Source organism: Dermacentor variabilis, chromosome 3 (assembly GCF_050947875.1).
Source record: "Dermacentor variabilis isolate Ectoservices chromosome 3, ASM5094787v1, whole genome shotgun sequence".
Classification (NCBI taxonomy): domain Eukaryota; kingdom Metazoa; phylum Arthropoda; class Arachnida; order Ixodida; family Ixodidae; genus Dermacentor; species Dermacentor variabilis.
Genome location: NC_134570.1, coordinates 155,665,864 through 155,687,385, shown reverse-complemented (window position 1 = coordinate 155,687,385; position 21,522 = coordinate 155,665,864). Strand labels below are relative to the sequence as shown.

The window sequence follows — 21,522 nt, the reverse complement described above, 5'->3', positions numbered from 1 at the left end:
AGCCCGATGTGCGACTCCTCTGGGTGCGAGGGAACCATCGACAACTATTGTGTACCCACCCTCGCTACGATGTAAATGCCTCTCTCTGCGGGCAACTTTACACCGACTGTACTCGAGACCGTTCACCGAATCAAAGATACTCGGAGCGTGGCCACACCCTCCACTGGCACGAAAAGCGATTCGTGCGCTAGTGCAATACTTGAAGTGCACCGGCTTCATAAATCGTTTATAGTGTCCCTCCCAGACGCAATCAGTGCTTACTCTCTCCCTTTTTTCCTCTTTCTATTCCCCTTTTTCCCACCCCAATGCAGTGTAGCAAATCGGGTGCTCTTCTGTTTGACCTCCCTGCCTTTTCTGTCCTTGCTTTCTCTCTCTCTCTCTCTCTCTCTACGAAGACTTTCAGTAATATATTAAAATAGCTGGTAGAAACAAAACGATGTTTCCTTCGGAGATATGGCAACCGCGGGGTGACAGGTGATACGAGGTAATTGCAGTAACCGTTTAACAAAACTATTAAATACCTTCTAAACTTGTAGTCTCTGAGGGCTCATTGAACTTGGCCATTAGAGCCACATCTCTATGGAAATCATAGGTACGAGTCATTCTATTTTTTGGATCCGGAAAAAGTACGATTGTTCGCGGAACTGTGATACTACAAAATTCGGCTATAAGAACACGCGACAGCAAAACAGGGAGGCTACCGCGCGCGCATAGCCGCAGTTCTCGAGGCCGCGGTGTGCTGATGTCAACCAGCGGGAGGCAGCCAGTGCGCTGCGGCCCTTTCCACTGTCACCATTTCCATTTATACGAAATGAATTAGCCATTAACTTTTCAAATTATATCTGTAAGCTATGCTGTGTGTTAATCCGACAATACTGAAGTGCTTGATGCTGCTTGGTGCTTGATGAATAAGAATGGATTGATGCCAATGACGGGATGCATGTGTCAAGGCTACCACCAGCTGTCATAAATAAACAAGTGATTTGTGATCACTAGTGACTACGTTATATCATCTCATAGTTATAATTGAATCAGTGTTTGTCTTATTTTTATTTCATATGCATTAACCTATACTGTATAAAATGAGAATATCAAACTGAGCGCATCACTAGTGATCACTAATAACCGGGCATAATTAGTCAGCAGCGGTAAGCAAAAAATACTTATTTAATGACTTTTGGATTGATATCAATGGCGACATACATGAATAAAAGTTACCATTGTCATACTAAATTAAATTATTCGTGATCACTTGGAAGTGAGACCTCCTGCTCCTAGTTATCATAGCACACTGCTTGAATGACTTTTCATTTGATATAAATGACGGAATGCTATATGAAAGGTAGACTCGGCGTTATCAGTTAGCAATGTTAACCAAAATACTCATTATCTTAAGGAGGAGGAAGAAAGAAAGAGAGAAGGCAGGGATGTTAAGCAGAAATGGGTTCGCTTCGCTGCCCTACTCTGTGAGAACGTGTGCCAATGGCCCCAATGACGACGTGTGCGAATCAAAAGAATTGTTGTAACAGGAACATAAATCATTGATTATCACTACTGATTTAATCATATCAGTTCCCTGCAGGGCTCATTGTTGAACTGCTCGTTTGACTTGCTTGATATTTCAGTTGATATCAATGACATCACAGATTTGTAAAACCGAGAGAACTATGCTTGCTGCATGTCAGTAGCTAGCGATCACTAGTTACTATAGGCCTACATATCAGTTATGAGTTGTAATTAGTTAATTTCTCAGTAATTCAGTGCAATAACTGACTGGTTTTCATAAATAAAGCTAGAACGTAATGTTTAACTGAATACGAAATAAAGCTTTTTACCATGCGCCGAAATTTGAGAAGTAGTAGCGGGCGTAGCCGGACAGAATGCGTGAATATCATTTAATAAAGTAATTCGGTTCGCTCCTGGGTGCTGAAACCAGCAGCGTCATCTTTCCTTGTACAATGATGCACGAACGTAGCGAGGGGTTGACGAACACAGCTGAAGCGACTTGGCCCAGTTCGAAGCGTGGATGGCCATAATCTCCGTCGGCGGAGTCACCGGCAGTCCGGCTCATGACGTCAGTTCAGAGTGCGCGCCTATAGGTGGATGCTCGTGTGAATAGAGCGCGGAGGAGCAAGCGCCCCTTTTTTGTAAAGTTGTACCCGACTATAGTCTGCAACATTCTGAGTGTGATTGCCTGAGACCTGAGGAGTTTACCGTGCGGGGGTGAAAAAGCCGACCTGCCCATTTGATAGTGCGTGGCGGTTTTGTTAAAGGTGAATAAAATGCCTCTATATTCCCCGTACCCATCCTGCAGACCTTCGTCCTCCCTAGCGCGCAGGTTTAGAGTTAGAGCGCGCCACCCGAGAATGATCAATATCTTTGTTGTAACGCAAGCGAGCACGTTTGACAATCAGACAGCGCTAATTTTTCACAACAGATTTATTTCCTGTTCGCGTAGCTACTTAGCGCCGTGTGGTTGTCAAATGTGTTTTTCTGTGTCTCTATCGTTCAGCTTGCGCTACAACAAAGTGGATTATTATTATTATTCTTACGAATATTTTTTTTCACCTCTAGACATGTTCTTCCCCATGAATATTGCCAGAATTTAGTCTGCCCTATAAGCTGAGCGTAGGCACACTCTTACCTAATTCCTTCAACATGTCCTTTGTTATCATTCCATGTATGCTGTGGACTAAAAAAAAAAGGAATTTTTACTATAGAGAGCCAGTTACATGCTAAATTTTTGCGGGCGAAAAGCTCCCTCGACTCATTGCGACTGGGCGAAGTCGAGCAAGCTCTGGTCATTGTTTTGACCTGAGGCCTGGGACTTGACCACGCTGCACTGGCCTATCGGAGCATCTACGTGGTCCTCACGCGATGGTTACATCAGGCTCCTGGTTGTGCGGCGCTGCGCCGAGTGAGGTCTCGTCATGGCGTGACCTCGTAACTGCACTAAAGCCGCGTCACAGGAAGAGGCGTAATAAGGTAAGCTTTTCCGGAAAAGCCTTGCTTTGGGCCGGAGCGCCGCAGGGGCTTTGCGGGCAAAATCGGCCCGTCGACATTGGAAGGGCCGCCACCGGCCGCAGGTCAGCCGGGAGTCCTCCGCGTGCCGGATGTTGTCCGCAGAGGCTAGTTTGGGGAATAGCGGAGGTGTTATGGTGGAGACCTGTGATGTAAACCTTGGAAAATATGCTGGCATGTGTTAGGGCAACCCAAGTAATTTCTTATAACGCACAAGTGGTTTGTTCTTGACATGTATAGTTTTTAGTACGGAGGAAGTAAATGCATCGTCACGTCACGAATCGTTGATTCGCTGCGATCCGGCAATTACTCTGGCCGCCATACGCGTGCCCGTGCAGCAGAAACGCGCCTATCTGTACGCTGAATTACTTTATTAGCAAAAACACCGTACCCGACCTCTTCGCTAAAAGAAGTCACAAAATTATGCTGTGCATACGACGTCACGATAATGTGGCTAACATAAAGTCCGGCGTTTCGATATCAACTTTTCTGTAAAATTATGCTTCTCCAAGCATTCGTACTTGTTAAGTGTCATGTGCGACAAAGGTGTCGTAGTTTTTCTACAACTTCGAAAATAGTTTTCAGTAGTACTACTGACACCTATTATTGATATGGTTGATAAATATTGCCGCGACGCCATCTGTGCCCAACCATGCTGACGACGAGGACGACGACCTCGTGTGTGCAAGCGAGCGTGCTAGAGAAGAAGCTAAAACTGAACGCTTGTTCTAATTGTCTAGATTAAATAACGCTCTCCGCTCTTGTCTCAAGTGAGCCGTGACACTGGTGGACGTGCTGGGTATCGCATCATCGCCTAATGATAGGGACGACTCCTGCGAGTAGCCCTGCGTCCAGCCCTTCAAGACATCATCCACGCATCGAGACACCTGTGCACCGTGCAAGTCACCGCCTGCAAGGTCTGTGCCCGGAATTCGGTCTCTTGCAACGAACTTCGTCAGCGACCTCAACGACTCAGGAAATGGCGATTGCAAGTCCAACACAGGTGACTATCCAAAACAATCTAGTCCCCTCAAGCTTCCACGGTGATACGTACGAAGACGCCGAAGACTGGCTGGACCAGTACGAACGCGTAGCTAAGGTCAATCAGTGGCGTCCGGACCAGAAGCTGTCCAATGTGTACTTCGCTCTTGAAGGTAGCGCAAGGACGTGGTTCCAAAACCGCGAGGCACATTTGACAACGTGGGACGAATTTTGCCGTCGGCTACTTGACACCTTCGGAAGCACTGATCGCCGAGGGAATGCACAACGACTTCTCGAGTTGCGCATTCAGAAGCCCAATGAAAGTGTCTCCATGTTTGCCGAGGACATGTCTCGTTTGTTTCGTCGAGCGGATCCCAACATGCCGGATTCGAAGAAGCTGAGCCATCTCATGCGCGGCGTCAAAGAACAGCTATTCGCTGGTCTCGTGCGTAACCCGCCTACAACAGTGGAAGAATTCATTAAAGAAGCCACAGCAATCGAGCGGGCGCTCCAGCAGCTTTGTCGGCAATACGAACGCCTGACTAACGATGCGCCTGCAGGAGCCGCAGTACTAACAGTGACAGACGAGACCTCGCTGCGTCAACTGATAAGAGACATTGTGCGCGAGGAGATTGCGAAGCAAACTGCGACACCGAAGGAGTTTACTGTTGCTTCGGTCGCTGAAGTTGTACGCCAAGAAATTCGGCAAGCATTAGCACCTCCTGAGCCACTCCCTGAACCGAGTCCCGAGCCGCGCTTCGAGCCACGCGCATATAGCTACGCAGACGCTGTCCGTCGCCCGCTTTCTACCATGCCGGTACAGCAGTACCACCAGCGGCCACCTATTGCTGCCTGGATACAGAGGGAGCATTTCAGGCGACCCCAGCCTCGCAGGACCGACGTATGGCGCACTGCTGATCGCCGACCATTGTGTTTTCACTGTGGCGAACCAGGGCACATTTATCGTTTTTGCCCTCATCGCCAGGGTGGCATCCAGGACATGTCACCTGCCACTCCGCGCCAGTTTCCAGAGACATCCACGCTTCGACGACAGTGTCAGTCAGGAACAAGGCAGCTCAGCTAATCTGCGGTCGCGCTCGCCGTCTCCATTACGTTATTCTTCGCCGAACCGTCGCAGTTTCGCCGACGTGGTACGAGGCCGCTCTCCAAGCCCACGGCGGGGAAATTGAAATCAGCGACCTCCGGGGGGAAAGGTTGCAAGTCGTCGAACCGCCGAAAATCCCCCATTATTACTGAGAAACGAGCAGAGCAACCCGGAGAAACGGGACGCCGACGAATTTGTAAGTGCCGACCTACTCTTAACAATTGATAGGCACGACGTGACAGCTTTAGTTGATACTAGTGCAGACTTTTCGAGAATGAGTGAGCAGTTGGCAGACCGGCTTAAGAAAGTCAGAATGCAATGGACGGGCCCTTATATTCGAAATGCCGGGGGCCAGATAATGGTACCTACAGGAAAATGTACTGCACGGCTACAGATAGGAAATACAGCTTTTGTCGCCACTTTTATGATTTTAAAAGAGTGCTGCAGATCACTCATCCTTGGAATGGACTTCTTGCGGGAGTACGGCGCCGTGGTTAACATACGGGACGGCGAGATAACCTTGTCAACTAGTACAGAAACGAGCCAAGACGAAGAGCGCCGACGTGCATCGTTACGTGTCGCCGACGACGTCTGCATACCACCACTATCATGCAGTCTTGTCTCCGTAAGTTGCGGAGAACAGTTTGACAAAGACGGTGTAGCCGACCAACTCACTGCACTTCTGTTCCATCAAGGTATTTCCATCGCTCGGGGCATCGTCAGCCTAATGGGCTGTCGCACAGAGGTGCTACTGACAAATTTTACCAATGAACGCCGGCACATCAGTAAAGGCACCGCTGTAGCGTACTTTGACGAAATTGACCACGTTCAACACTGCTTTGCTGTAACAGAGGAATCAACCACCGATACGATGCCATCTACACCCGTCGCCGACGTTGACCCAGGTTTAGCACCGCAACAGAAACAAGGGCTCAGAGAACTGATTGACCATTTTAAAGACTGCTTCTCTACAACGTCCCGAGTGCGTCAAACACCACTGACGAAACACCGCATCATTACGGAGGAAACAGCAATACCCATCCGACAACATCCGTATCGCGTGGCTGAGAAAAAGCGTGAAGCAATACAGCAGCAAGTCAAGAAAATGCTGGACGATGATGTTATCCAGCCGTCGAAAAGCCCTTGGGCATCGCCCGTGGTACTCGTTAAGAAGAAGGATGGCAGCCTGAGGTTTTGTGTCGACTATCGCAAGCTCAATCGGTTTACGAAAAAAGATGTGTATCCCTTACCACGCATCGACGATTCCCTCGACAGGCTACGGCATGCACGTTACTTCTCATCGATGGACTTAAAAAGTGGATACTGGCAAATAGAGGTCGATGAGCGGGATCGCGAAAAGACTGCGTTTGTGACGCCTGATGGGCTCTATGAATTCAAAGTTCTTCCTTTTGGTTTGTGCTCCGCCCCAGCCACGTTCCAAAGGCTAATGGATACTGTTCTCTCAGACCTTAAGCGGATCATAGTTGCGACAGATTACCTTACGCGTTATGCAGAAACCAAAGCACTTCCGAGCAGCACAGCAGCCGAAGCCGCGCAGTTCTTCATCGAAAACGTCGTCATTAGGCACGGTGCTCCGGCGGTCATCGTAACCGACAGGGGAACCGCGTTCACGGCTGAACTTTTGCGAACTGTACTCACGCTCAGTGGCACAGCACACAGAAGGACGACAGCTTATCACCCGCAAAGCAATGGACTTACCTCAACAAGACTCTCGCAGACATGTTGTGCATGTATGTCGATGTGGAACACAAGAACTGGGACCAAATATTACCTTACGTAACGTTTGCTTACAATACGGCTCGGCAAGAAACAACAAGAATGACGCCATTCAGTCTCCTCCACGGTCGAGAAGTGACTACAATGCTGGATGATATGCTTCCTCATGATTCCAGCGATTCCGAAACTGACGCCGCAGATTTTACAGAGCGCGCCGAAGAAGCAAGACAGCTCGCACGCGTTCGCATAACTAGCCAGCAAGACCGTGATGCGCGACGTTACAATCAACGCCATCGATGCGTCGTCTACCAGCCCGGCCAAAGAGTCTGGGTTTGGGCTCCAGTACGCCGCCGAGGCCTCGCAGAGAAACTTCTGCGCCGATACTTCGGACCGTACAAGGTTCTACGACGCCTTAGCGACGTCAACTATGAAGTCATTCCTGACAGCCAATCCTGCTCGAGGCGCCGTCAGGACCTGCCTGAGACTGTGCACGTGGTGCGCATGAAACCTTATTTTGCTGAATGACATGGACACTTGCTGGTGGGCTGGACACCGGGTGCTACCCGCCAAGCATCGGGACGCTGCTCCTTCTGAAGGGGGGCAAATGCCGCGACGCCATCTGTGCCCAACCATGCTGACGACGAGGACGACGACCTCGTGTGTGCAAGCGAGCGTGCTAGAGAAGAAGAAGCTAAAACTGAACGCTTGGTCTAATTGTCTAGATTAAATAACGCTCTCCGCTCTTGTCTCAAGTGAGCCGTGACAATATTAATATCGTTTAGAGGACGTCCTGTAAACCACATAAATATGTATCCCTTTCTGTACTCCTGACGAGCATAGTACTCATGAGCAAAAGAAACTTGCAGTGTGAACAGATCATGAATACATCCGTTAACTTGTTTCTAGTTGCAGTCTTTGACACTAGATGGCCTCTGGAGTCTTTCTGTTTATTCTCGGTTGCATTCACAGAAATCATGACTTGACTGTGCGACATTTTTTTAAATCTTAGCACCAAATTTGTCATTTCCTACAGTATGGAAATTGTTAAAATTCAAGTTGTGTATGTTGAATTACTTTCGGTGGAATATGCCACTGCTTGTGCGAGCCATAAACTAGTGTCCTTTATAGCCTTACCGATGTGGTCGTTTCAACAGTCATAGCTTCGATGAGTACAGTGAGAAGCTAGCGCACTTTATGAAGATTTGCTGCGCTAGGGTTTATTAAGAGCCTAAATACTCTGCCAAGAACTTTTACCCGTCACTGTGGTGTGTCCTGCAGACTATTCACAAGCACGCAAATGCACATACTATAATAACGCAGCTTGGCTTCCGTTGTTTGCTAACTGTCTCAGACATTGCTGGTGTTGAATCCAGTAAGTAGAGGTGAGTGTGAGTCATGAGGTACTGATAAACTTATTATAACTCATTAGTTTAATCTCAGAACATATTCTGCAGTACAGCAAATGAAAATGACCGACGACTTTCACATGTGGGCATGCTTTCCACAGTATAATTTCTCAAACCTAAATAGGAACCTCAGAAAGAGGCAGTGTCCAATTAGGCAAACCTTCCATTGCGCGCCCATGGCACTTTAGGCTTCAAGGAGGTTTCTATTTACTCGAGCCGACTTCTAACAAAGTCATTAAATATTTCAGAAGGAGAACCCCTCGCAGAAATAACTGGCGTCTGTTCAGTTTCTCATATCTGCGTTTGAAATACACGTTAGCAACAACGCATTAAGATACGGAAGAGTCCTGCTGCACAGCAGATTGGCAGAATACTGTGAACGCCTCCTTTCGAATGCCTTCCCACAGCTCCATAAACGATGTCTGATCCTCTTCCTGTATTTTCTTCTCGAAACGGGCGAGCAGTTCGGGAGTGAAGTATTCTTTCCAGCCTCCCACTTTGGCTTCTTTTACCAGCGCGTACTTTGTGTTGTCTCCATTGTAGCCTTCTTTACTCGTAATCTTATTCCTGACAAAGAGATCGTTCCATTCTGCCGTCTCGTTGCCTTTGAGATTAAAGACGATGACTTTCCTCATGTGCTCTGGTTTGGACCATTGAAGGATATTTTGTAGCATTTGCGAATTTTCCATCAGAGCCTTCTCGTATGTCTCACCCAAGAAGCTAGCAAGTCGCAAAATTGTGTCTTTAGTGTAATTCTTGAGCTCCTCGTAAGTCACGAAAAACACGTTCGGTTCGTCTTTGATGGCGTACGCAGATGCGACGTGGTTAAAGTAGCTTCCGTAGCCCAAGTCTCCCTCGATGAAGGGTTCGAAGAACTCTTCGAATGTGCCATCCTCGAACTGTGAGCTGCTTAAGTCTGTGGTCATTCGAAACTGCGAGACGCAGACGTCCCATGGGTTTCGAGCGATGTAGATGTACTTGGCCTCCTTGTTCATAGTCTCTCGGCTGAGTGGATGGTGCGTCACAAACAGTCTCAAAGGTAGAGGCGACTCCCAGCCATCAGTATCCACATACTCGATTGCCCGGAAGTTGCTGGTGAACTCGTCGTAGGAGCTGATGGGTTTTCCTCCGTTCAGTATTAGCTGCGTGAGGTACTGAATCCAATGGGACCCACTTTTTGGGTAGGTGCTCTGCACAACGTCACCCTTGGCAGCGCGGAAAGAGAGACTTTTTCGAAATATAGCCGGATTGACCAGTGGGCACCTCGGAACACCGTCGATGACTTGCCGGTAGGGCCTTCGACCTTGCATGACTGTTACGCCCCACTTAATGGCAGGGTAGGTGTCCTGGAAAGGAAGCAGACTGGTATAGTATCTGCACAGAAAATCAAGCTTCCGTGAGCAACAGTAGGTAGATTCATTTCTGTGATTACAGTCTTTGCTTGTAGTAGCTGTTGGGATGCTAAGCGTCTGCAACCCTGAATATGAAGGGAAGAATAGAGGCATGCGACTGGAAAGAATTTTAGGCATTACGCATTTTTCTAAAAAATAAAGGTGATGCATATCTGTGTCCCCCAAAACATTCAGGAACAGTGGTTTTCGATATAGTGAGTAGCAAGTGATTAGGGAAGTTCCTGAAGGTGCAAGAAAATCGTGTACCTATACGCTCAGTCTACCGCTTTATACAGGGTGTTGAAAATTAAGCTGTATGGTTTTCTTAAAATTAGGGACCTGGAGACACGCGAAGATCACTTGTGCAATAAGTTATATGGCCAGGGGGACACCACGTGAGATGATAATTATCGCTGTCAGCAGCATAATTAACTAAAATTAAATAATTAACTTTTTCTTTACTGCAGTAAGTGCGTATGTTTGTATGCAAAAGCTAGAGACAGTCGTGTTTCTACACAGTATAAGTTAGAGCAGTTCTTCTAGCGTGTCTGTGCTCCGAGATATCAGGATCCAAATTTTAATTGTCATTCGCATGATTACGCATGCAAGAGAGTTAGGATCGGCGCAAATCTCCTCCCTGACGCGACGCGGCTGTTGCGTGCGGCGTTTAGTCTGACAACGGGGCGGATGCATTGGCAAAGATGATAACTGTACCCTTTCCCCTCTCGGCGGGCGAAATAAAAAAATATCGAAGGACCCGAAATCGCTGTCGTAACAAGCGACCGCGCAGTTTGTAACGATGGTGGTAGCTGCCATGGCGAGACAATGGCGCAAGCGGAGAGACCGCAGGACCAAGGCGGATTTAAAGTGGTGGCGAAGGCTGGGCCGAAAAGTGGTTTAGCGCGACTGCAGCACAACCAGAGGATGGGGGGCAAAACACTCATATAAAGAAATGATAAAGCTACAAAATTGGAATGTAATCTGCCAATAGAAAAGAAAAAATATATCAGCACCTTGTTTTATGAAAGAGGTAAGTCATTTTATTAAAACCTGGCAAATTTTGTATTTTTGCAACACTCTTGACCTGCCCCCTATTCACGAGTGTGCGGTGCATTACAGCGCGTCTTTGCAGGCCTTGTTTCGATACCCGGCTAACCCGGCCACAGTGGCGGGAGCTTACGAAGCGATTTCTTATCGCCAGCTGTCTGCGATGGCGCGCCTGGTAAAGCGTATAAACTTAGCTCGCCGGTCTCAAAATGCTCCTTTTGCGAAGTTTTCGTCGTCCTTGCACGTCGCTTCTTTGTCACCGTTCGGTAAGATTTGCAGCCCGCTGCACCGCTGCGGCAGTTTTCTCGGTTTTATCGTTTCCTTCGGCGTGCGGCCAGTGCGAAGTCTTTTTCCGTCTTTGCACTGTGACTATTGAGATGATTAGCCAACTTAAACAATACTGCTTGTGCTGCCTGTGACATATATTTTTTGTTTGTGTGCCAAGGGTGTGCTTTGTGACTGTATTTGTTTGGTTGCTGCAATAAACAATGAATATGAAACTATGAAAACCATACTTGCCGTACACTCTATTGCGAACTGTGCACTTGAGCCAGTGCTTTGTGCATCATACCTTGCTGTACTCAAAAGCTCTCAAAAGTACTAGCACCAGTATTTGCACTACGAATCATGCATGCTTTGCCAGTGTCTGGAAGTGTTGCTGCCTTTCTATGCTGCCCCTCCTTTACCAGTCACTTTCATTGCGTTCCCAATTGCACATTAACAAGGCCATAACTAGCAGGAACTCGAGCACATTTGACTGGCAAAGGTTGGGGCGCGCTGAAAGGCAGCAACCTTCGAGAGGTACGGGCTCGAAAACGCGGATTCTACAGAAAGACCGCTTTATAATTCGCGCCAAAAGCATACGTATGCGTGACGTCATTCCACGTCACGTTTGCGTAGTTTGCCCCCCAAAATCCAGGGGGCGCTGGAGTGCCCACGAGCCGCCATTTTTTGGACCAATGGGCGTCTATGGAGCCTTCGCTACCAGTACATCTACCTTGGCAGGACAGCGAGCGTGCGTAACGGTGTCGTAATGGTCCTCGCGTGGGCTACGCAAATAAAGCGACTGTTGATTTCTGAGTACTGTAAGTTTTATTGAAATCAAGAGCAACAACTGCACGGGCACACACTGCTGTCTTCATTATTGATTATCTCGATTGTCACATTTGTATCCACCTTAGTACACCTGAATCCATCTTTATACAGTCACTAATCAATCATAAATTAACTTTGCTAATCAGTAATCATCTCTTATGCACGGCTGGACATGCTTTTGGTCGCTTCTGGCCTTACTGGGTCACGTGATATTTTGTGTTCACAATGCGACCTTGGGACAGAGATATAAAGGCTGTCGCCTTAAAACTGAAAAATAAAACGCAATGTCGACTACCCAGAGCTCATCAGCTGCAATACCGCAGCTATACGTGCCGCTAGTTTTTTTCGGTGCCTCCATTCATTGTTTGACTGACGCACACATAGACGTAAGCTGAAAACAATAGGTCCTCCACAAGCGGCTATTTCAATTTTTAGTAAAACAGGCAACGGATCTTAAAAATCGCGAAAAGTGCGATCGAGAGGCTCTACCTTCTCACATAAATGTTCACAGCGGGAAGCAGAATCTATAGTGCTGCATTTACGGCTGAATAACAACAGTTGGCGGCGTGCGAGGTGATGGAGTCACAGTAGAATATTAAGCAGTGTGGACAACCCCATTTTTTATGCAATGTACAAATTGCCGCCGCAAAATCGCTGGTGATCAGACCGGAAGAACTTAAAAAAATGCAGCATTGCTGGATGCTTTGATGTGAGCAAGAAGAGAGACGCCTCACTTCGCAAACAATGTTGTTCTTTGTCGGAAGCAAAGTTCTTTCAGCCAATGTGATGCAGCCACAGCTTCCTGCGCAAGCCGTCACGCTTTCCTTGTGGTATGATAAAAACTGCATAACCACTTTCAGGCTTCTTGCTGCTGTTACATACGCAACAGCGCGGCTTAGCGCTAGCACAGAGAGCAGGAAACACAGCGAACAACGTTCGCTAGGCCGAGCCAAAGTGCCGAGCCAGCCGAGCTGAGGCGAAAAATGGCGCGCACGAAAAAGAAAAACACAAGCAAAACGCAAGATCTGCGCATTGTCAAGGGCAACGCAGGGAGACCAATCGTCGTGCAGAAAAATGTGCGCAAAATCGCTTCTCGCATGGGGGACGCGCATGGGGCGAGGAGGAGGAGAATAGGTCGGGTGGTGGCGGCAGAGTTGAAAGAAAGGCGGCACTTTTAAATTATCAAGGGACTTTAGCGACAACAAGCGAACGACGGACTCTCCTCCTCCTCTCTCCAGCAGCTCCCCGCAACTCTCTTGAGCGAGAGCCAGTGCACTCTTTTCGCCTTCGTGGCACGAACGAACGAGAGAGCTAACGATGCGAAACAATAGCGCGCCCCCCTCTCACAGCTCCCAGATAGCCACAAGCATCCGATAGATGTACCAGATTGACCCAAACGTCCAGTAAGAAATGCGATGTCCTACACTCTTAGGCAAAGTTACACCCTTTGGCTTGCCCCTTCTGCCACACAACAATAATCGTTATCTGCCTTTATGCGTTTCCTTTCCCTAAAGCTGCGAGCCCGGAACTTTCTAGTTACGAACGGCACGCGCGTTATCAGAAGGGGCACTCCAAAGGGTGTAAACTGTTCTGTGCTGATAACGCGCGTGCCATTCGTTACAGGAAAGTACCGGGCTCGCAGCGTTAAAGAAAGGAAGCGCATCAAGGCAGATAACGATTATTGTTGTGTAGCAGAAGGGGCAAGCCAAAGGGTGTAACTTTGCCTAAGAGTGTATGGACACCCTTTGCATGCACATACATCTAAGGGACGTACAGTGGCGTCAAAGCTTTGAATGTCCGATGCACATCCATTTAGTTCGTTCATCAGATGTACAGCAGGCAAAATTTTGCATGTCCATGCGACGTCCATAAAGTTTGTACTTAAGACGTGCATTGTAGGCCCCCCAAAGCTTTCTTTCACATTGTCTACGCGCGCTTCTATGATTTCCACATGGACGATGCTGCGCAGTTGGAGCCTAAAGGGGGTGCGACGATCGCGCCGTATCATCAGTGATCATGTAATATATGTCCATAGACGTCCCGTTTTTTTTTTCTGGAAATAATGACTTTTTTATTTCGGGCTTTGGAAAAGTAACTGAGAAAACAAGGTACAGTATGTTTGGGAATGAGCTGATATATACAGTAGAAAAAAAACTGCATGAAAATTATATCCAGGCACGCTGCTTTTGTTGAGTACTACCAAACTTTTTTAAACTGTGGTAAACTTCTCGTGAGGATGTGATTGCGTGGCGTCCGACACTTGCCACTCCATCTCGGAGGCAATGTGTGTCGAAAGCATGGTCGAAAGCAAGGAGCCGGAAGCACGCCACAAATTTTGCATTATATGAAAAATGGTGTTTAAAGACGTCGGAAAAGTTAAATGATTTAAAGAGATCTTAAGGAGCATTATTGTCCAATTATCAATTATTCTCACAGTCGCATGCCTGTCATACGTCACCATAAGCGCAACCATTGCAATGGCGTAGCAAGCAACGGCGTATGCAGGCTATCGTATACTGCAATAGGGTAGTGTGTCGTCCGGGGTCGAAAACGTGCCTCTTTCTGCGATGACGGCAGGGAGTGCTGGAGCACGCCGGGCTACTGCAGCGCCATCTCTCACTGCAGCCTGGGTTCATTGCTGACAAGAGGAGAAATAATGGTGCAACACAGGGCCTCCGGGATTGGCAGTTATGGTTGTCCCACAGGTCATGCATGTACGTTTGGAGCTCGCCGTTTGCCTGCTGTGGTTTTTCCTGCCACGTTCGCACGTTCTTTATGCGCACGGCAAGCGCTGGGTTTGCAAATGTACTTTGTGTGCGCGTGAGTGTGCGTGTGTGCGTGGGCGCGCGTGCTTTGAGGTTCCTGCATAACGATCCCAACTCCGAGATGCTTTAGATCGGGCACATTCAGAGCATTGGCTGTATTCTTGCCCTTCGGCGCCCTTTTACGGAGATATCTAAATTTTAGCGGCTGCATTCGTCACAGGGCAGTATTTTTTTTTCAATGAAACCTGCTGACCGCTTTTCTGGCTGATACAAAATGAAAGGAATCCAGTGCTACGGACCAGGCACAGTGAAGGTGCTCTTTCCGGGCTTTTCATCTTCGTGTATTTCGAAATACTGAAAAGATATGCGTGCTTACCGAATAGAACGAGCAGACGAGTGTTTGTTTGTCTTCCGCAACCGAAACGCTGATCCATTGGCTGAGCACACGATCAGGAACACTGCTTGATCTGTGGTCGGAAACCTGGAAGCATAGACGGCGTTATTGATGTATCCTAGCAGTTTGTATTATTTATTTTTTGCAAATTATAAGAATTTCAGTTGTGTTTCGAGAGAGTTTTAATTTATAAATGCAGACAGTTTTGCACATCATGTTTAAATTTCGCATGCTAGGCACGCCGGTCGATCGCAGCGCCCTACTGGTGCCGTCATCGCAGAAGCATCCCCAGTTCTCCCATTGTTTTTCCGTACGCATGACTGACTGTCCCTTTCCATACACCATGTGCGAGCATGTGTGAGCTTGTGTCCCAATGCCAGCACTGAGCTTTCTCTAGGGCTGAGTTGTATTGCTTTATTCTGTGCTCACTGAAGGGCTGCAGAAGATAGCGCCAACCTTTCCGTTCTCACAACGAACCACTTTTAGGTTGCGGTGCTGATGCTGTGACACTACATTTCTTATTCTCGCCATGTCTGGAGTGGTGCCCGGTCGTCAGCAGGCACATGGTTTTCAAGGTATGTCGGTGGTTTGTTTTTGTGCTATCTTCTCTTTTATTCCGGTAATGAGTGCTTAGCATCTGCTGGAATAGCTGATGCCCAGCGGTTTCGGCAATACCCTGCAAGACATGTCGATGGCGTTTCTTCTCGGAATATAATTAAACTGAGACAAATTGTGCATAGCTAAGACTAGTTTGGACAGCTGAAGTGCAACCCGAAACAAATGGCGATAGAGAAGCAACGTTCTTGTTTGTCTCCCTTTGTCCCGTGTGTCAGTTCATCTTCTCATACTCGTCCTAGTGTTTTTTGTACTGTACGTACTTCTCGCGGTCCGCAGGTCTTGTGCACAATGGCACAATGGTTTCAGTGGTTCTGGTAAACGTTTTTGATAGTGGTGCTCGATGTTCTGAGGTAGTCACCGTTCGTACATTGCTCTGGAGTTCTTTTGTAGTAAGGGCGGTCTGTAGAACGTGATATTTTGCACGCTTTGTTGCTCCTCTGTACGTTTACATAGCTCCTGTGTATAGCGTGCAGTATTACGTGCTCTTATCATTGGTAGGCACAAGCCATACTTTCACGTGTTCTTGAACAGTCGATCTTTTTGCACATTATATAAAGCTTTGCTGTGCTCTACTGCTTGCAAGGACAATTTTATTGTCAGCGGTACAATTTAAGCAGATGCCTTAGATTTGCCACCATGATAAAGATGCTATAGGTGTGAATTAATGCTCTGGGATTTTAACGTAATCACTGAATTTAGAAAAGCTGAAAGACAGTTACTTTAGGCGTCTTAAGCTACCTTGTATGTCTTACCCACGCATTCAGAATCTGCCTTAACTTGAAGCCCATGCTTGATTTGGTCGAGATAAAGCTCGACGCGAACGCGCCCAAGGAGAGACAGTGAGTGTCTTTGGCAAGTTCGCACCTGTCGTTATAGTGACAGTTAAGCATGGGCTTCATGTAAGGGTGAATGTCGAAATGCGGGGTGTTAATAAGCGATGTGTTTGCTTAGTTGTAAAGAATTTGTCCACTTTTTCATGTTTAGGATGCTCAAGCCAGCCAGCAAGAGAGCGATCTTCCAAGTACGGTTCGCCCTCCAGCCCCACATAGCATCGTACCTTGTGCCTTTAGAAGCGATGACAACTTTTCTTCTTCTTTTAAAACTGGTACCCGTCTAACCTGTAGTCACGGTAATGACTACAAGACTAAACCTCACGATCTTCAGCACCCAAGAATAATATTCCATTTGAAGTGGCAACCTTAAGATGAGCACTCACTGCAACATGTTTCCTTGGTAGTGCTGCTGCGAGGGCCAATGCAATTAACCACTGCTGCTATGTTGAGCCCAGTGTATGAACACCAACCAGATAACGCTACAGAGATGTAGATGCAGCAGCTTTTCTCCAGCATCAGCTGAATCAATGCTTTGGGCTTTCGTGGCACCTGACTGCATTTTAAATAGTGCTGTATGTTTTCAAAGATGTCACAAATATAGAATCCTGTTACAAAAAAAACTTTTGTAAGTTACAAGAAAACTTATAATCTAGTCACTGTTGGTTTCGAATTTTTTATTTAGGTTAATCATTTTGTATAAAAAAATGGCGAAAATCGAAAATTTTTCGAAATGCGAAGCCATCATGTTTACAACTCTGTAACTCTGCAACGAAAACAGATAATACAATTCTGTGAAATGCATCTAATAGTACATCCAAAGCGGACAAAATTGGTATGTTACACATGAATCCTAAAAAACTTAATAACATGGAAATACAGCTTTTGCAGAACCCTTGTAAACAACGTAACAAATTCGCGTAAGATGTAAAATGACATATCCAATTGGTACGCTTTCAATGAACAAATGGATGCCGTTCACAGAACCGCGATATCTGTTTTTAATGCAGAGCTATGAATGTTTAAACTTCGTGCTTCTATTTTTTTCAAACTTCCGAATTTTTGAAAATACTTGAAACAAGGTTAGGGCCCTAAATTAAAATTTCGCTTCCAACAGTCACTATAATTTAACTTTCTCTCTCAAATTCAACACATTTTATTAAAATTGGTCCAGGGGTTATCTCAAAAAAATGTTTCTAAGTTTTACATGTATTTGAATAGGCCACGTCGGAGTTGGGCCCGAGCTAAAGCTACCTCTTTATGTCTTACTTTATTTATCCTTTAGTATGTTTATGCTTAGCTGTTATGCATATGTGCTATTCTTGTATTGGTTCGTGTGTTAAGTGCTCATTGTGCCTTTCAGAAAGCAATACATGGCATTATTTATTTATTTTATTTATTTATTTGATACCTGCTTCGCCTTTGGAGGCATTACAGCAGGGGGATACATAAAAATAAGCATCATATTTGACACCAATAAAGAAACTGTTTACACAAAGCGCGGTAAAAAGCATCATTTGACCAATCAAGCATCAATGTTGTATTTTTACTGTTTATCTTTATTAGACAGCTGCAGTCTGCAATTGTATTTCACTGCAAATATTGTGTACAACATTATGTACTTGTCAAACGGTTGATACCAGTAAGAAGTTTCACAATAAAAATGCTCGTGGTAACAACTAAGTTTTTCATAGCTTAGTAACAGTGGCACTTTTATTTCTAGTCCCAAACACTCCAGGACTGTCTGAGAAGCTGCGTACGCCAATAATCACTGGCTGTAGTCGCCTCTCAAGCAGTCTGGGGTAGTCTGGGACAAAAAATTGAAGAGGCACAGTGCATGCATGCATGATGAATAAAAGAAACCGCCAAAAATAGTACAGCACACATACAGCGGATATATAATAGATGTTGCAGATCAGCCATATGTAGTACAATGGATGTCCTGTGGATGTTGTGGATGCCTCTTAAATGTTGCATATATCCAGCCCTGACATCCTTACAACGTACCACTTGCATGTACTGTATGCATTTGCGATGATCGACAGTACATCCATACGATGTTTTCTGGATAAATATGGATATCTAATGGACATACTGAATGTCCAAGGCGCACCATATAATGCATATCTAATTGATGTATCTGGCTATCTGGGCTGTCCTCGTCACTCGGTTGCGCGAGAGCTCGATCAACCTGGTTAGCTGTTTCGCTGGGCACACATTCACCAAATAAAGTTAGTTTCGTGACTTGCGTTGAGCCACTATAGTTGCTCACCTCTACTGCAACGGGTCAATCTATATGTCTACATGCACATCCTTGTTACAATCAGCTAAGAGAAAGATGGGGAGTTAGGCACGCAAGGTAATGAGTAGGGGAGGTACCAGGTGATATATGAGGCCATCATAAAGAAGCACAGTCGAGGAAGGCGGATAACTAAGTGTTGTGACGAAATTGGGAATTCCCAGGCATAAAATGTGGTAGATGGGGCAAGACAGGGTTAATTGGAGATCAGTGGGAGATGCCTTCGTCCTGCAGAGGACCTCAAATAGCATGATAGAATGCGCGCATGTGCGCCTATCTGAATTCGTGAGCTGTATGAGAGGGAGCACTAAATTCCTTTTTAACTAGGCAACGATTACTGCAAATGGGCAATTTGAGATGTAACTTGACGCGTAAAAGCAGGTCACGGGTCGAAGATTTCGTCTAATTCGCCACTTTTATGCGAGGCAAATGCGTTTTTCATTACGGCCTCCTAAATCGAAACATGAATAATTTGCGTAATTGAAGCATGCTAGCGTACGCATGTCGACAACTGAAATATGAAAAATATAAACACATTGGAAAGTTCAGTCAGCTCACCCGTAGCTATGCCAGGGTAGGACATCGTTCTCGCATTGTTCATCGTTATCTGCGTATGTTTATTTCGCTTTCTGGAAGCAGACCGGTAGTCAATTTTCGCGCTTGCGGGGAGGGCGGAAGAAACGCTTCTCCCCCCTCCCTTGCGGCGCCTGACTTTAAGTCTTGAGACGGCAAAATATATCCTAAGGCTGCATCCAGAGCGTAACTTTGAATTGGCGCCACAGCATGGTTGCCTCTCGGCACTGAGGCCAACAACAGGGAACTCTTTCGTTCGCCTCCACGAGATGCCGCTAACGTCACACTTCGTAGTGTCTTGTATGGGAAGCAGCACGTGCGAGTAGGCGTGTTGTGGCCATGACGCGGTCGTCGGCACTCGGAGTATTGCAACACGCGCGGCAAAGTGCCTTGCAAACATGCGAGGGCCGCAATCCGCGGCATGCCTTAAACAGCCTGCCTCATGCAGTTTACAATAACCGCTTATTCCGAAACGTTCACTACGGCGGCTACGGCTCTTATGCAATAGGGTTGGTCAAGAGTTCGGAAGCGAAATACTTTCCAGCCACCAAACCAGGCTGCACTCTTAGGCTTATCTCACAGAAAACACGAAGAGCGTAAAACTACGCGTAACATAGCGAAACCTCCCTGGTTTCACGCTGTCAGGCGCACCATTTCAGGTTGGATCTCACACGAAAATATTAGTAGATAAATCGGCGGTACTCACAAAGGATAATGTCGCCAACGAAAGTAACACAGATTGCTGGGTCGGCACTGTTGTGAGAACCACTCACAGCGTAAGCAGGGCAGGAGAGCAGCAGCACAGAGGAAGATAGCATAGGAATGCACGAGCGGATAGCGCCACGAGAGGCCAGCGGCCGAATTGCACGTAGCGCACCAAGCCTGCCGCACTGATACCTGATCTACACTTACGGTTTCGGTTTCGAGTGCGCGCGTTGTCAACGCGAAACTTGCACGCGTTACTCCGGCTGCGCTTATCGGCGCGGCATTTCTTTTGCTTTTGCTGCTCAACCTCGCGCGGTCTTCGTGCGATATCATTTTGTTATTTAGCAAAGATGTTTGCGAACGTTCTTTACAATCCTCCATCGAATCTGAGCAACGTGTAATTTCATAAAGTAGACACAAGGCACCTTGTGAAAACAAGGAAACGTTGATTTTCCTGCATATAAATGCTCGTTCATCCAATGCTTTGGCACCAGGTGAGTAGCAGTAGTTCTGGTAGTTCTACAAAGCTTTATCGGACGGCGTAAGCTAAAAAAATAAATTACAAGTACAATTACCTCATAGGAATACTGCGTGTACAGGCGAAACGCGCTTGAGTGGTGAATGCGCGATATTAGAAAGGAAAGCAATTCGCTTTTACGTAGATGGCGTAAAAGTTACCCGATTCATCCCAAACAACACCATAAGATATGAAGAAATGACCTTATTTCCAAGCATTTGCACGTTGCCGTGAATTATTTTCTGCAATTTATGAGCACGAATTTACAGGCAACTTGGTCTCAGCCGACGCGATCGTACGCTACTTCTCTGTCTGTCGAAGCGACTTGATGGAGAAAGGTAAGCGCCCACTAGAGTAAATGAAAGTTTGCGCTCTTTCACGGTCAAACAGACTTACTGATTACTGCCATGTGATAGCACTGAATGAACAACGTAAGCCAGTTCACACCGTATGTAGATGATCGCCTTGCTAATTTCATTGCAAGTCGATGACACATAAGGTTCATAACCTGAGATCCGTGCGTGTTTCTGTAGGTTCGGTTCATATACCAGAATAATGGAGAATCGATTGGTGAAAGCGTAATGGCGAAAATCAGCAATACGGGATTTCAGTCCACGCGCATTCCATTGGATAATAGACGCTTCCTTGACTTTTATGAAGAACGGCTGACGCGGTAGAGCCATTGTGCTTGCTATGCGAGGCTCGCAAGAGCCTGATCTAGACCGTCCACCACTTGCAGTGCACCCAGAGCAGATGGCGTCTGCATGTTATTCATCAACTCGCCTATGACTTTCATTAGAGACTGAATTATAGCGATCACTTGTTTGTCTTGTCCTCGCACGCGATCTCTGCCGTCATTGGGGCGTTGGTAGTCCATCATCGATCTTTGTTCTGCTGGAGGACTTAATGTCGGAAGTGCAGGCCAGGCGTTTGCAGAAGACGTATTTGGTGCGGCACCAGACACCTTGTTGCTAGTGTGGGTGAGCGTCTTGGTAGCACCAGCTGTTGGAAGCAGCGCTTTTCTTACGCTGCTTCCAG

The 21,522-nt window shown here is 46.7% G+C and overlaps 1 protein-coding gene across 2 annotated transcripts in view; it reads right to left on the bottom strand.

The window, feature by feature from the left end:
* Window positions 1-20,195, bottom strand: part of LOC142576435 (sulfotransferase 2A8-like) — a 120,616-nt gene extending 100,421 nt beyond the window's left edge. The window contains exons 1-3 of one of the 2 annotated variants that reach the window (XM_075686570.1): window positions 19,969-20,114; window positions 14,925-15,029; window positions 8,246-9,596 (exon numbers count right to left, since the gene is read on the bottom strand). In XM_075686570.1, the coding sequence (XP_075542685.1) occupies window positions 8,580-9,560 (981 nt within the window). In that variant the 5' untranslated portion in view covers window positions 9,561-9,596; window positions 14,925-15,029; window positions 19,969-20,114 and the 3' untranslated portion in view covers window positions 8,246-8,579. Of the gene's footprint in view, window positions 1-8,245; window positions 9,597-14,924; window positions 15,030-19,968 lie in introns of those variants that run through there. The other variant, XM_075686568.1, reaches the window with a different exon arrangement.
* Window positions 20,196-21,522: the final 1,327 nt, after the last annotated feature.